At 32.5% G+C, this 15,766-nt stretch overlaps 2 protein-coding genes across 4 annotated transcripts in view; one reads left to right on the forward strand and one right to left on the reverse strand.

Moving 5' to 3' along the window:
• LOC130441541 (tyrosine-protein kinase transmembrane receptor Ror-like) overlaps positions 1–15,766 on the forward strand; it is a 120,695-nt gene that overhangs the window by 73,884 nt on the left and 31,045 nt on the right. For both annotated transcript variants that reach the window (XM_056775266.1, XM_056775267.1), the window contains exons 2-3: positions 13,200–13,274; positions 14,299–14,474. In XM_056775266.1, coding sequence (XP_056631244.1) covers positions 13,200–13,274; positions 14,299–14,474 — 251 coding nt within the window. The remainder of the gene's footprint in view (positions 1–13,199; positions 13,275–14,298; positions 14,475–15,766) is intronic.
• The window catches only part of LOC130441542 (uncharacterized), a 105,336-nt gene that overhangs the window by 55,858 nt on the left and 33,712 nt on the right, over positions 1–15,766 (reverse strand). Inside the window, exon 1 of one of the 2 annotated variants that reach the window (XM_056775269.1) lies at positions 1,846–2,028. The exons of the other annotated variant lie outside the window; for it this stretch is intronic. The gene's annotated coding sequence lies outside the window, so the exon portion shown is untranslated. Of the gene's footprint in view, positions 1–1,845; positions 2,029–15,766 lie in introns of those variants that run through there. 2 annotated transcript variants of the gene reach the window in all.

Here is a 15,766-nt window from a genome sequence, read left to right on the forward strand (position 1 = left end):
ATAATGTATAATACAACTAACTCTTCACGCTTTGTTAAATTAATGAATAGTTTTGTATTACGTTTGGCATTAGAAAAACCTTTACTTTACTGATCATTTGCAAATTTAGAACATTTTATTTAAAAATATTTTTTATTTCATAGTTAATTTCAAAAATTATTCGTATATTCAAATTCATTTAATTCAATTTTCAAAACTCATAGAAAAATGTTTGTCCATCTTATTATAAACAATGGCGATTTAATGGAAGACTGACTTTTCAGATATTGACAATATTCTCGCTACGGTGATTATATTGTAAATCTTCTTAAAACGCTGTCTCCCTACGGAGGTAAGTGTATACGGTGCTTCTCGTGCAAATTATATTTCAAGATTAAGAAACAGGAAAAAGTCGCTGGATGTGCGATTTGTGTTATGTGTTATAATTTCACTTTTTGGAAGGTAGTTTATAAAGACTAACCCAACAATCGGCCGTCATCACTATCCCGACTGTTGTTGCTTAAACCGCGTTAATAAGGCCTGGGAAATATTCATTCAAATTTGGTAACGCGCGGATAGCTTATGCATACATAATTCTTCAGTAATATATGGCATATGCGTTCTTTCGGTAAGAAAACTTTAATTCGACAGTTATCCAATACCATTTGGTGAAGTATTTCGATGATATTGCTGGTTATCTCAGCTTTTTGCCGTCCCAAACGCACGTAGTCAGTCCACCTGATACTGTTACATTGGATTTCAACTGCCCAAAATTTTATTATCTCTACATACTCGTCTTTCATTTGCGTAGGAGCTTGCGCATACATAATTCTTCAATGATATATGACAAATGCGTTCTTTCGGTATGCAAACTTTAATTCGACAGTTATCCAATACCATTTGGTGAAGTATTTCGATGATATTGCTGGTTATCGCAGCTTTTTGCCGTCCCGAACGCTCGTAGTCAGTCAACCTGATACGGCTATGTTTGATTCCAGCTGCCCAAAATTTTAGCTAATCTTGAGAAACTCGTCTTTCATTTGCGTAGGCGTATTGCCTTTCAAAAACAGATATGTAGTAACAGCCCAATACTCAATTATTTACAGTCAGAAAAATCTTCACTTATACGATGGTGAAATAAAACTAAGCGTCCAAAATTAATGGAAGTTCAATGATAATATCTCAATGCATGCGGACATATGTTTCCAAACTTATCAGACAACTCTCATATTTATTGGTTATAATGAAAATACTTTTTTAAAGTAAATTATGTCTAAAAGCGCCACCATCATAATCACGTAGAAGTGAAAATTGGTTCCTAATATTATTCAAACAATTTTGAATAATTAAGTTGCTGTCACTATGTTATATATGTTTTTGATAATTGTATCACATTTTATTGACTTCCAATTATTTAGAAAAACTATAAAAGGTCGTCATCATCATTGGTTACCTTCTGACTAGATAGATTTATGAGTCATTTGCATCACATCAAAAAAATCAGTTTTTGAAATAAATAAAAAAGTATAGTGATAGAAGAATATAAAAAATTTGGTACAAATCTACTGATAACAGTTTTTTGTCAAATGTCAAACCTGTCGATGTTAATATACATTTCTAGACTAAAAATTTCTGTTACTACAATAAAATGTATACTGTAGATCCATTATGTTTCATTATAACCGGCTTCAATTATTGAAAAGTATAAATACTGTTAATTTTATCTAAGTTATTGGTAAGGTAGAAACAAATAGTAATACATGATAAAAAACGATGTAGAACATACTATTTGAAAAAAATTTTATGTCTTAAACAACAATCTTTTCATTGAAATAGTTACTAGACCATTGATTTCCACCTATTTACCATAATTTTATAATTAGATGCCAACTTCCTTCTCCGTAACACATAAACTGACAACTTTCACAAATGCAACAATAATCACTTTATAGTTTAATTTTCCAATCATCCCTTCGCACTATACTCTCGCAAAATATTTCTCGTGCTTCTGTCGACTGGTCTTTCACCTACATTTCGCAAAATAAGACCACTGAAAAACTGAATTACTCACTCTTATATGTTTATATCTTTGAAATCTCGATTCTAAATATATCGAACGTTTATTTTAAGCGCGCGTTAAACAGATTTTTAGACAAAATAGCTCTTAGTTCAACACATAATAGAGAACTCTTAGTAAAAACTAGAAAAATTAATCAAAATTTTTTACTGTGATACGTTTAATGTTAACGTGGTGTGAGAATTTGTTATCAAGGAAGCGTTGATTTGGAGTAGGAGGAACTTATTACGGAGAAAATGGATTTGTTTCGCTCTTAAACCGTAGGTGTTCAGCAAGTGACAAAATATAACGTTTGATGTGCTATTTGGACGTTGAGTCAAGTTAATTAGTATTTTTTTAACCCCAAATCAAAGGAGCTGCCCTTAGAGTAAACGTAAAACTCATTTGAATGTCCAACTAGAATTTATGAACAAAATTCTAATCTAAAAATTACCCAGAAATCTTTAGCTTTACGTTTAAAATTTGGAATAATCAAAAAACTGTTATAATTTTTTTAAATTATGTTCCCTTTGTATAAACAATGTAGAATAAATGTCATTTTGATTTTCGTCCGATGTTTTGGGGCTAAGAATGGAATTACCAGTCAAGGTGGTAGGAGTCCACGAAACTGGTCACCTTGGTTGCTTAATATAAGTCCTAACTCGTACTTCTCTTCATTATTTTTATTTTTGCCTGGTGGTTTGGGGCTAACAATGTAAACACTAATGGAATTATTAGTCGAAGTGGTATAAGTCCACCAAACATGCCACCTCAGTTACTAGATATAAGTTCTTGTTCGTAGTCTTCATTATTTTGAATTTTTTCCAATTGTGGGCATAACTATTTGAAAAATACAATCGATACGTGGTTAATATAAATAATATCGCACAATAAATGTTTCAATTGAACTTCTTAAAAGTCGATATTAGTTTTTTTAAGTGATAATACATATAATCGCTAAAAATTTGAAATTACAGATCAACTAATAGCGGATCGTAAGAACAAGTTTGGAGGAGAATCTATTTATATATCAAGAAAAAAAGGAATTAAATCGCGATGATTTTTTATAATTTTCGAGGTGGATTAAACCAACAGCAGTGTGCCGATCAACTCGCTTCGACTTTTGATGATGAAGCGCTCTCGAACAACCGTTGTTTCGTAAATTTTCGAAGTCTATACATTCGAACCCGAAACTAAACAACAATCGACTGTATAGTTCTATACTCTATCGAGACGAATCAAATCCAACAAAAGTTATCACCGCGCGAAGCACTTCGAAGAAAATGATCGCCTGTTTTGTTCGGAATAACTGGACATGTCGTCACCGTTCTATTAGAGCAACGTAAACCGGTCAATTCTGAATGATACAGACGAATCCACCAGGATAATGCGAGCTCACACACATCAGTTCAAACATAAACAATCAAAAGATCGAATTGATGGGTGTTCCGCCGTACGGTCCTTGTTTGGCACACAACAACTTATCGTTTTGGAGATACCTCAATGGGCCTCGACAATTGGTTCAAACGCACGCAAAAGTGTTTGATCTTAAAGGATAATATTTTGAAAAACAAAAGAGCCATGTCCAAGTATAAATATTTGTTTTTATTTGTCTCACTCAAAACTTCAGTAGCAACCATCTAAAAATCGAAGTTTGTTAAAAAAATTTAAACTTTGGGCTCCACTTATAGGCAATCCTGTGTACGAACAAAGATATGGGTCATGTGAAATGATTGTTGTTTGTGGTGAGATTTAGTTGGCAGTCCTCTATTGAAGAAGGACGCAAAAAACAATAAAAGATCTGTTTAGTCGTAGAAAAATGTCAATTGTCATAGTTGTAACTTATATTGAAATATAGATAAACTCAAATGTAAACGTGGCACGAATTTTCAAAAAATGTTTGAAGTGAAGTATAACAATGAGTAACAAAAGAAATTAAAAATAAAAAATTATCATTTATGATTTTGTTTAATCGAAATATTCATTCCCCCAAATTTTATCAATAAAATTTCTCTCGTAGGTTGATATTTTTTTTAAAGTTGCACTCCTCCCTTATTAAGAATTATCAAAAGAATAATAATTAATATTATCAAAAACTGAGGTTGAAGCTGGGAAAAGTAAATAGGAATCATAGTTTTTAATTATATATTCTAAAAATGAAAATTTAATCGAGAAGAAAAATTTTAAATTCACACCTTCCACGACTAGATACAAAATTTATAATTTTCCACTTGCTCATGAGTTGAAATAATAGTTTATAAAAAAAGTTTTCAAAGCCAACCTATAAAGGGAGTAGTTCAGAAACAGAAAACAGACATTTTTCGAGTTTCGATATCGTTATTAAGTGAAGTTTTAGTTGAGAATTCGACTCGAAAAACTGTTGTTACGGATTAGATAAAGAGACATTTCTTCCGCCATATAGACCTCAGAAAAGGATCAACTCGAATTGAAAATCTGCCATAAAGAAGAACCGGTTTCCAAAAAATCAGGAGTATTTTAGTACTTGATTGATGTTTCTTTTTTCTCACCGTCTTCCGCTGTTGCAATAGACGTTAACAGATTAACTTTATATACATAATAAAAAATGTCATTCTTTCCCTATCCTACTTTCATAACATAGTTTTATTTGTAAGATTATAAAGTATTCCTATTGGCAAAATTTTGTGAATTTTTTTTGGGAAACTGTCCTGAAGTTTAAAAAATTTCGATTTTTTAAACACTTTTTTTTCATTTTTTCATTAAATTACAGCTTTTTAAAGGTAGGTTCCTGTTTTCCTCTATTTTCTGATTTACATAAAAAAGTTATGTTTCGAGCAAAAATCAGATGGCGCCTGTAAGTAAAATCTTAAATACTAGTAATTTCGGTTTTGTAGTATAAAATAAAACATAAAACAGCTTCCTGATTTCGCGCTCATAAAATTTCCAGTCCTTATCAGTAAAAAACTGAACAAGGTGCGATTGAAAGTCATCGTCTTTGTAAAAGTTTGACCATTCAAAGAATTCTGCAAACTTCGAAATAAATGGTAATCAGATGGTGCCAGATCAGGGCTGTATGGGGGATGCGGCATCACTTCCCAGCCAAGCTCCAGCCGTTTTTCTTTGGTTGCTTCATCTAGTTTCATCAATTGTTGGCAGTAAACGTTTTGTTCCTTGGAAGCGGTTTAAAAAACACAACACCTTTGTAATCCGATCAAACTGACAGCATGAGCTGTTTTTCTTGTTTTTCAGCTTTCGATGGGGTTTGTTCTGGTTCATCGTGTTTGATCCATGATTGTTTTCGAAATATTTTACTGTACAGGACCCATTTATTATTACCAGTGATGATTCTCTCCAAGAGAAGGCCGGTTTCATTTCGCTTAAGGTGCACATCGCAAATGTTGATTCTTTGTGTTAAATTAATTTCTTTCAATTTAATTTGTAAGGTACTCAAACATCAAGCTTCTCAACTAGCCCAAGACATTTTAAGTGTTTTTCAATTGTTGTGTACGATACATGTAGCCTCTTCGCAACCTCTGGAACAGTTAAATGACGATCCTATTATGACATGATTTGGTCATCATCAACTCAGTAGGCCGACCAGAACGTTGCTCATCTTTGAGGGAAAAATCTCCAGGACGTAATTTTTTATATAAACATCGCATATTTCTTTGTGAGCCGCAGCAGCTTTCTGTATTTTATTTAAAATTAACCCACAACTAATAGCTTTAATAAAAATCACGCGCAAGACTTGCTCTTAAAGTTACGTCTATGTGACCAGTTTCACGTGACAAACAGCAAAGTACAGCACTAACATAAGTTATTCAAAATATAAAACAAGACTCTATCAGTATCAGTTATTGTTCTACCCTTATCCAAAAAATCAATCATGATTACCCCAAAGGGATTCCAGAAAACTGAAGCAAAAACTTTTCCAACAGATTTTTGGGCACGAAATTTCTTAGGTCTTGGAGAACCCGACTGTCGCCATTCTATCGATTGTTGTTTGGTTTCTGGATCGTAGAAGTGTACCCAAGTCTCATCAATAGTAACAATTCGGTTTAAGAAGTCTATATGTTTTCAAATTGAACACAGATCAAACGCGATGCTTCTATCCTTGCACGCTTTTGGTCAACATTCAAACATTTGGGGATCCATTTTGCGGCAATTTTTCTCATGTCCAAATTGACGCGAATTATATGATGAACGCCCTCGTATGAAATATTCAGTGCTTCAGATATCTGTTTTAGCCCAATTCGACGTCTGATAAAATCATGTCATGAACTGCATCGATATTTTCGGGGACTGACACAGAAACTGGCCTTCCCGATCAGTCATCATCTTCAAGGAAAAATTCTTTTGAAGCTTGCTGTCCAATTTTCCACGGTCGCATAGGGACCACCAAGGGTATTAAACATATCTTCGTAAATCTGCTTACCTCTTAACCCTTTTAAATACAGATACTTGACGATACTTCAATTTTTCGACACTTCTAATAAGTTATTGTTCGTTGCTATTTTGTTTATGCATGGATCTAGTCTAGGCTAACTAGATATCAATACATCCTCGTAAAGTTAGTCTTCATTCAGGCGATAATGCCCTAATGAGACTCTTCTTAGTATTTGTAAATTGTTGTTACTTAGGTTGAAACATACAATATATGATGATCTTTGGTTAGCTAGGTTCTCAGGACTATCTTTACCTGTGTCAAATCCTGTGGATGATTCCAGAAACTGAATTTTTTTTTATCTACATTTCTCTCTAGTATTCTATCTATTATCCTGTAGTCTACATTGACATGTCTATCTGCTATTATCTCCCGTTTGCGATCATTCTTTTCTAAGTTGAACTGGACACATGTTTCAAGTGTATACTCGTATATTCAACCTTGCTAATACTCCTCTTATTTAAAATCTTTGGTTCTTTGAATTACTAGCTCTCAATTTTTATCAATTATTGACATTATCTTCGTTTATACCTTCTAGGTAATCGTTTTCTAATTCTTTTCTTTATATTTGATTTCCGATGTAATACCTTCACGATAGGTTCTTAATATTTTGTGATTCTGGGAAAGGTAACTAAACACGTCTTCATTTGTTGGAATCTCTCTATTGAACTCTAAACTTTGTGTGTTAAACCGAAGATAAATTGTAATCATTACGTTTTCTCTTTCAAGTTATCTATTAGAAACGACAACAACTCTCTTATTATGATAAAATAGAGCTGACACAATATTACTAAACGAAACAACGGAAATACATAACACGTAATAACTAAGGTCAGTTGCACTACACTCTGACTTCGAGTTAATCAGAATCAACACAATTCCCACGTTTCAAGCACAATAGTGGTGGCGCGTACAAAATGTAACCGGTTCAATAATGAATTATCCACATCAGCGAAAATTATCAAACAAATATTCTATAATAATGAACATACCAGATTACAGAGGGCGAAAGAATATATGTGAGCCGGATTAAAGGGGGTTCATTGTATTTAACAATGCTGTAAGTTTTCTAGTTTCTTGGCATTTCGATTTATACATTATTTTACGTTATACGTATAATTTAAAGGTAGTTATGTGGGAGTATGTAATAATGTTTATTACTTCAAACGACAAAACGTTTTTAGCATATATTTGATTATTTACATTTTAATACATTAAGTACCGTGAAATTGAAACAACTATAAAAATATTTTATGATGAACGAATTTGAAATAATAAATTGATATAATTGTTTACATTTCAAAGTATATTTGCGTGCATTTTCTCCATTTCTGCAATTTTCTTTTCCTTTCAACGATATTGCTGAAATTTTGCCAAATGGAAATCATCGGTAACAACTTAATGTAAAATTACTGTTTTACGTATACACATTATTTAAGTTTTCAATATATTATTTTATTTATACATTACTTTGAGTTTATTTTTGTTGGCTTGTCAATGATAGACCGAGAGTGTTTTCGGTATAGGTTGTGTTTATATACATAATTAATCTTTGTCGATAGTTCTGTTGATCTATTTTATGGGACAAAAAATACATGTGAAAATAAGAGACTTCGACTATGATAAAATAAAATACCTAGCTGGAAGATAAATAATAAAAAATTTTATTCGATTCAATGAAATTAAGATTTGGAATTGGCATAATCAGTAGGTGTCTCATAACGACTTAACTACTTTAGTTGGAAAAAAAAAATACATTATACTTATTTTTATATGGATTTATTGGTGTGAATTAAAAAATAAAAAACAAAATTTCACGTTGACTGCACTCTTCAAACCGTTTGCGTAGAAGTGGTCGAGAAATACTCCTGATATTTTCTTCAAGATTGTTTCTCAAATCTGTTAAATTTCGTGGATTATTCTCGTACACCACGCTCTTAAGATAACCTCAAAAAAAATTTTGAGGTGGAGTGAAGTCAGGGCTCCCAGATGGCCATTTAATAACACTTCTTCGATAAATCACCTTTTCTGGGAACAACTCGTGCAATACAGCTAAAGAGTTGTTGGTGGTATGAGATGTGGCCACATCCTATTCGAACCATGTCAGTCGCTTATAATGCTCACATTGTTGCAGCTGACAGTGCTTTAATTGGTGCGCCTTCGTCTTTCTTCCTCTAATCCATAGAGGCGCGTTTACTCTCCGGAATATAGTGGTGTACCAGAGTCCATCCATGGTGGAAATCAGTGCAACAAATGTTCTCCTTCCTCTTCATACCGCTACAGGAGACAAGTGCAAACTTCCCACAGTGTGAATTTCTGCTCAAAATTCATAAGCTTTGGCACCCATTGCGGTAACCAAGTCATATTGCTTACAGTATTGCGTCGATCTCCCATAATGAGTTTTTCTACAGCGCTGACGTTCTCATTGATAACACTTGTTCTGGGGCTTCACGCATGTGGTAAGTCTACCACCACTTATTGGAAAGCGAAAGTTGAGTATTAGAGGGGTACTTATCCCCGAATTGTTCTAACATCCACTGTAGCCACTTTTACGACACTAAATGTTTCGCGCGTTTATTAAAAAATTCCGGTTTATATTTGAACCTCTTGAAGCAACACTATTAAATTTTTCCAGTATCAATCGACACGACCTTTCTTTCAGCGATTGTTAAATTATGCGGTATCCAACGCTAACAAATCTTTTTGACAGCCAAATGTTCGTTCATGCGAGTGGACTAATGCCCAAGTATGCCTCAATCTCACGGTATTTCATCGCACGAAAATGTACGCGATTTAATTTCATTTTTGACAACGATCAAAGTTTCAAATATGTGTAAACAAGTCAAATAGCACTGTGTGTGACAATACGTTCTAATGTAGAGAGCCCGAACTTTTTTCAACCTCAAATTACCGATGAGATTAATTAACATTGATTTCTGAATTCTGATTATAGAGATATTCAGATCAACGAGTGTCAAATTATTGATAGTCGACTAGATAATAAATAAAATCAAGCTAATCTTATACAAAATGAGTTTTAAATATGGAATTATCTCGAAAACGTTTTTCTATATATAGAAAAACTGATATATCAGTTTGTTTCCTGCTTAGTGACCTCGGCGTGCTCTGATTTTTTTTTTCGCAATCACAATATGTAATAAACAATGTAGTTAAAGTGAATCTTATTCACTTTAAGATGAGTGTTTACGTGTTTAAAATATTATTTAAATTTTTTAAGGCTACTTTTAAGGTTAAAAGCTTCGCCCGCACTGATTGGCAGAGGCCAAATCACGAGATTCATCACTAAATGATTTTTTAGGGGTTTATCAACATAGCTTTGAAAAAGCTACAAATATAAACCATTTAGGGAAACAAATAATCTTACTTTGTAATAAAATTACAACTCAACATCTGAAAGTTATTGAATTATATCTTTTAATACATTTGGTATTACTGGAAACTGCTCACGACTTTTTTCCATACTGCGTCTATTTTGGCACATTATTATCGAAAGTGAAATGTATATCTAAAATAATTTATTTGAAAATTTTTTAGTCGTATTTATTTTTAAAAATACAAGAATAGAAAAGAATTTGTTACATGAATAAATCTAAAATAACCTTTTTGTTGAATTAAAATTTTCATTTGTGTTTATATTAAATTATACATTTCAAAAATGTCTTTTAACTCTTTATGTTAATATTCAAACAAGCTTAGAAAAGTATTTTTTAAAATAAACTTCTTGTCAATTGAATTGTTTAAAATAAAAGTATACAATTGTCTAGTGGCATGCATTAATAGCCAATTATATAGATCTGTAAGAAAATTAAATAACTCATTTTAATATGTTTTCATTTAGTTCATTTTATTTATTTGGACTAAGTTTGAGTAATTTTTAAACACACTACTGGACACTAATTGACATAGTGATTTTGTGATAACATAAATCAATTGCGTTATTAAAAACAGATATATCATAAAACTACTGTCAAATAATTATTTTTCTTTGATCTCTTACTTCTTGGACGTCCTTTATATGGTTTTGTTGATAAATAATCTTGATTTTAGGTCTCTATCAATCAAAATTACGTTTAAGAGGATATAATATTGACGTGTCGACTCCTTTCAGTCTTTATCAAAATATGATTTGACACTGTGAATTTGCTATCAATGGATACACTTCAGAGAGATTTGTAGCCGACGTTGAGATACGCCGATGATAACAATGTGTCTTCACTTAAATCAGCCGCCCCAATCTCAACTGAGATCCACATTCGTAGGCAGCAACAGTTCACTACCATTAATACTATCATTAAAATATTTTAGAGTGGGATGGAAGTAATTTAATTGAATTTAACGCTGCAACTACCCAAACATCTGGCACTCCAGCTCAGGATTTGGTCCTGTCTGGACATAAAATATCACTATCATCGCAAATTCGCTTGTCAGATGTTGAAATTGGAAGCGATATGTCCTGGTGGAATCACGTAGCCGAATTAGCTATAGTAGCTTTAAAAACCCTGGAGCCGCCTTTAAGACAGCTTCTAGTTCTCTGCAAGGTCCAGAATCGTCCATCTTTGGAGTATTGCTTGCACACTAGGAGCTCCGCTCTCAAGCATACCATTAGGATGCTTGACTCAATAAAAAAGAGAGCAGTTCGATTTACAGGTGATCCAGAGTTGACCAGAAACTTGGATAGTTTACATTATAGAAAAAAAGTCGCTGATCTCTCTCTGTTTTACCGATACTACCTCTTCCGAGCTGCCCAACACAATCTCTCCTAGAGCAGTTTTTGCAGAACGTCAATTTATCGGTTCTCCTTTCTTTGGAGAAGTACAAGCTCCCAAGGCACGTATTTCATTACACATTTACCCTCTTGTGCTTGTTTTTACATAAAAAAAATTCATCGACACTTATGAGCTTTATTAACTACCATTTTAACCTTTTGGTGCAATAGTGAAAAATATCATCTCGAATAAATCACTTTTAACTTATTTTGATGATTGCTGAAAAAATATTGGTTTCATCATGAAAATGCGACTGCCCGTCCACCAGCGATTTAATACAAATGAAAAGGCGATGGAAAAAACAAACGCGTATTTTGCGGAACTACCGAAACATCAGTTTCTGGAGTGAATGAAATAATTGAAAAGCTTGAATAATTGTGTGGAGTTGAAAGGAGATTATTTTAAAAAATGGAATGTTATGACAGAAGTAAGAAGACAATTACTGCTTAAGTAAAATATCGCATCATTTTTTGTAAAAATTCCGTTGTCTTAGCATTAAATTTTATATCAATTCTCTAATTGACTTTGAAACCAGGCTACTTTGTGGACAAGACGGCATTCAACTAACCACCAAATTTGTAAGATCTATTGGAACTACTGAAGACTATTTCTCGTAGAATAGTACTTTTTGTTATCCAAATGCATTTAAAACAAGAAATGAGATGGGGAGAATCCAGTTTAATTCAAATGAATATATACTGGAGGGTTTTGTAAAACCTCATGCGAGTTGGATACTACGAAGGTCGATCTATATTTCTAGATTTCACGAAACTAGAGGAGCTAGAGTTGGATACCACAATCTTTAAGTAGCAAGACTTGTACGGCTGCAACATGCATTTGGTAATGAAAACAATTTGCAATCAACTGTATTTCGCTATCAAGGCGATTTGGAGTTAGGCACATGTTGGTGTGCCCTGCTCTTCAATTCAACTTGAGAGAGTAAGATGTATCGTTGTACCAGATCCAAGTTGTGATCCGTAAAAACATTGTTATTCGTTGGGCGTCACATGTAAAAAGCGCCATAGAGACAGAAAAACACTACTCTGCGAATATCCTGTCCATTCCATGAAAAGGCTTAATTATCTTGAATGATAAGTGTTAACACCTTTGGAAGTGGTACCTGAAAACTCCAGAAAAATAACATCTTTTGGGCGAAGACTACGTAGTATGGATGCAGAACAATGAGATACAGTGTTTTGTACATAAAATCTTCTAGGTATAGGTCCAGAGTGGCTGAAAATAACTCCCCAAACAATTTACAGTGCTTGACGCACTGCTAAAAGGCAGAGCGAGTGATGATCACGCTGAAAATGTCAAATAAATATCAAATAAGGGAATAATAGACAGAATTCTTTCGAAAATAGTAACAGGTAATGAAACATATATAACAATTTTAATATTCCTCTCCGGAAGGAGAGCCGTGCGTGGATTTACCAAGATTCGCCAACCAAACAAAAAAAAGCAAAGGTCTGCCAAGAAAGTAATAAATGCAATTTTTGTAGTACAAGATTAGTGAGAACAATTAAGCTTGAAGATCGACGTACTATCACAGCAAAATTGTACACCATAAAATGTTTAGCTGCATCTCTTGAAACAATCACGAAGCGTCTATATGGTTAAATGTAGAACCTGAACATACTAGTATAAAATATAAACAAATATTACTGAAACATATTTCGAGTAAATAAAACGCTCTCTTAATCACAATCACAAATAATTTAAACCAACAAATCTTTTTTTTATTATTCATTAAAATTTTCTATCGTTCTATAACCTAAGGCCGATTATAAAAAAAATTTGCTATTTTCTTATCAATTGAATTTGTAATAAAATTTTGCTAACATATAGAAATATCGTCTAATTGAAATTACTTTGAAAGGCAAGGAAGAAACTCGAGTTCAACTGAGTATTTTAATTATTTCATTAAAAATCTCTGATTTCTTTTTTGTTTCAGCATCAATATTATGTCAAGAATACGAGGACGATGAGGATTATGAGGATATATCTAATATAAATTCTACATCAAACGGTATGTAACCATTACTTATTTGAATTTCGTTTATCTCTAATTGCAATCTAATTTAGAACATGTACGTTATAAATGGTAAAAAGAAATATCATCAAACAATAACATAAAAATTTGGATATCATAAATTAGAATAAAGTTCACTATTCCATTGAGTAACTTGGTTATCATAAATTCGAACTATCTCACTATTTCATAAGATTTCCTCTCCACTCTTTGAGTATTATATTTATTAGAATCATATACGATCAGTATTATAATAAGACAAAGAGGTTTACGTCTTGTCCACATATATAAGTTATTAAACGATATTTGTGTTGATTTGAAATTATTGAAATCTTAAAAACGTTACAATTAATTTAAATTGTTATTGAACGATGTATTTTACAATTTCCAAATTTTTTCAATCTTAACGTTTACTGTTAACAGAACATCCGTTTCGGAAATGATAGAAGTATAAGATGAATTTTCTTCCAAGTTTCAAATATTTATTTTCATCCCATATTTCTATTCATCTTAAGCTTTCTTCCAACGGTTAGTTTAAGGAGGATATTGAGACCGTACAGAAGTGCATAAGTGTTTATTTTACCGATACCAATAAGCATGTAATGTGACCGGTTTCTTTTTTCTTTCCTATCAATTATTTTCAATATAAACTATAATTTTCAGACCAACACATTTTTCTCCAACTAGCGACTACTTCAACATTAACCTTAACAAAAACACATTCAATACATGGACGATTGCTATATAGACATCTTTCATAGAGTTGCCAACAATAGACTATTTGTTGAATACATAATAAAGTGAAAAATACTTATTTACCCAACTAGGGTAAACATTTATTCGACAATTAAAAGTTCCTACTAAAGTTATGTGGCTAATAACTATTTGGCACTTTATTAGAACGTGAAGAAACCGGCCCTAAGTCTAAGACCGCCCTAGATAAATGACTACCATTGAGTAAAATTATACTATTTTGTATATATTATATATGTAAACTAAAACTTGATATAATGCATTCCAGGTTCTTTGACTTTTATCACGAAATTGTCAAATGTCACACGTAATGTAGGCAAAGCAGCTAAATTCGTATGCGAAGTAAAAAACTTGGATACAAATCACACCAATTCTAAAGTATCAATTAGCTGGCGACACCTCGTACCCGTGGAAACCAATGAAAAATATAAAATTGCAAATAAGGTAAATAAATAATAATTTGTTCAAAAAAATATTGAGTCTATTGCGTAATACTACATTGAAAACGTTAAGGTTGTAATTCATTTCAAGAAATTTGTTTCAAAATTAGGATTGAAAATGGTGCTAATTCGCTGATATGCAGCATAGTTTTTCAACTAATATACGAAAATACTCTGAAAACATGTCGTTGAGAGATGTTCATAAAAATTTTTGCACCACGACCGTAAAATTTTGGGCAGCTGAATTCAAACGTGGCCTATCAGTTTTAATGACGACGAGTTTTTGGGACGGCTAAAAACTATAATGATAACCAGCGATCTCAACGAAAAAGTTGACCAAATGGTACTGAACGACTGTCAGATTCAGGTTAGAGAGATAAAAGAGGCTATCGGTATATCAAAAGGACTCATTTCCCATGTACTGACTGAGGAATTATGCATGCGTATTCTACTAAAAATTTCTCAGACCTTGTTGATGGGGTTCAAGCAAGGGGTCGGATTTTTAGTCGATTCATAACTGTATACACCACCACACTTCTCAAAAGAAGAAATTCAAGACAGAGGATTGCAAAGGGCACACTCTCTTCAACAAAGTCCAAAGACGATTTTATTGACCGGAAAAGTGATGTTGATTGTCATGAGATTGTGTTTATCGGCTATCTTCAAAAATGTAAACCGTCATTGCTTGAAGAAGAAGAAAGTGCTTTTCTGTGGAGACAACACGTAAGAAGGTTTATTTTGAGGAGAAAGGCGGCAACTGATAATTGGAAAGACCGGAAAAAGTGTTCAATTCACTTAGTTGTTATACAAATTCAATAGATTTTTCCTACGACCACTTATGAAAATGATAGATTGCAAACTCATTTTTACCTACGAAAGTAGCTTATTTCACACATGTACTAAAAAATAACAAAACATACATGTATTGAAATGCTTTTTTTTCTTATATTATATATGGTCTCGAACGATAGAGGGAATACAATATGAATCTGGCTGGGAGCCGAAAGGCAAAAGGCCAAATTTAAGAAGACTGAAGAAGTATACAATATGATTTACAAAATCCACTGCAATTTAGTAATTGTTATAATGACAACTTTACATTTAACTTTTATAATGTCTCAGAAAAAAAGTAAAACGAAATCACTAATAATTATTTAGTTCTTATTAGATATCTAATCTAATTACAAAAAATTCATTGTTCTATTGTTTCTTTTTCTGTTCTTTAGTTATAAAATATTTCATAATCATTCTTTTCGTTTTTTTACGTGTTCGTAGGAAAAATAGTGTATACAACTC

Source organism: Diorhabda sublineata, chromosome 3 (genome assembly GCF_026230105.1).
Source record: "Diorhabda sublineata isolate icDioSubl1.1 chromosome 3, icDioSubl1.1, whole genome shotgun sequence".
NCBI lineage: Eukaryota > Metazoa > Arthropoda > Insecta > Coleoptera > Chrysomelidae > Diorhabda > Diorhabda sublineata.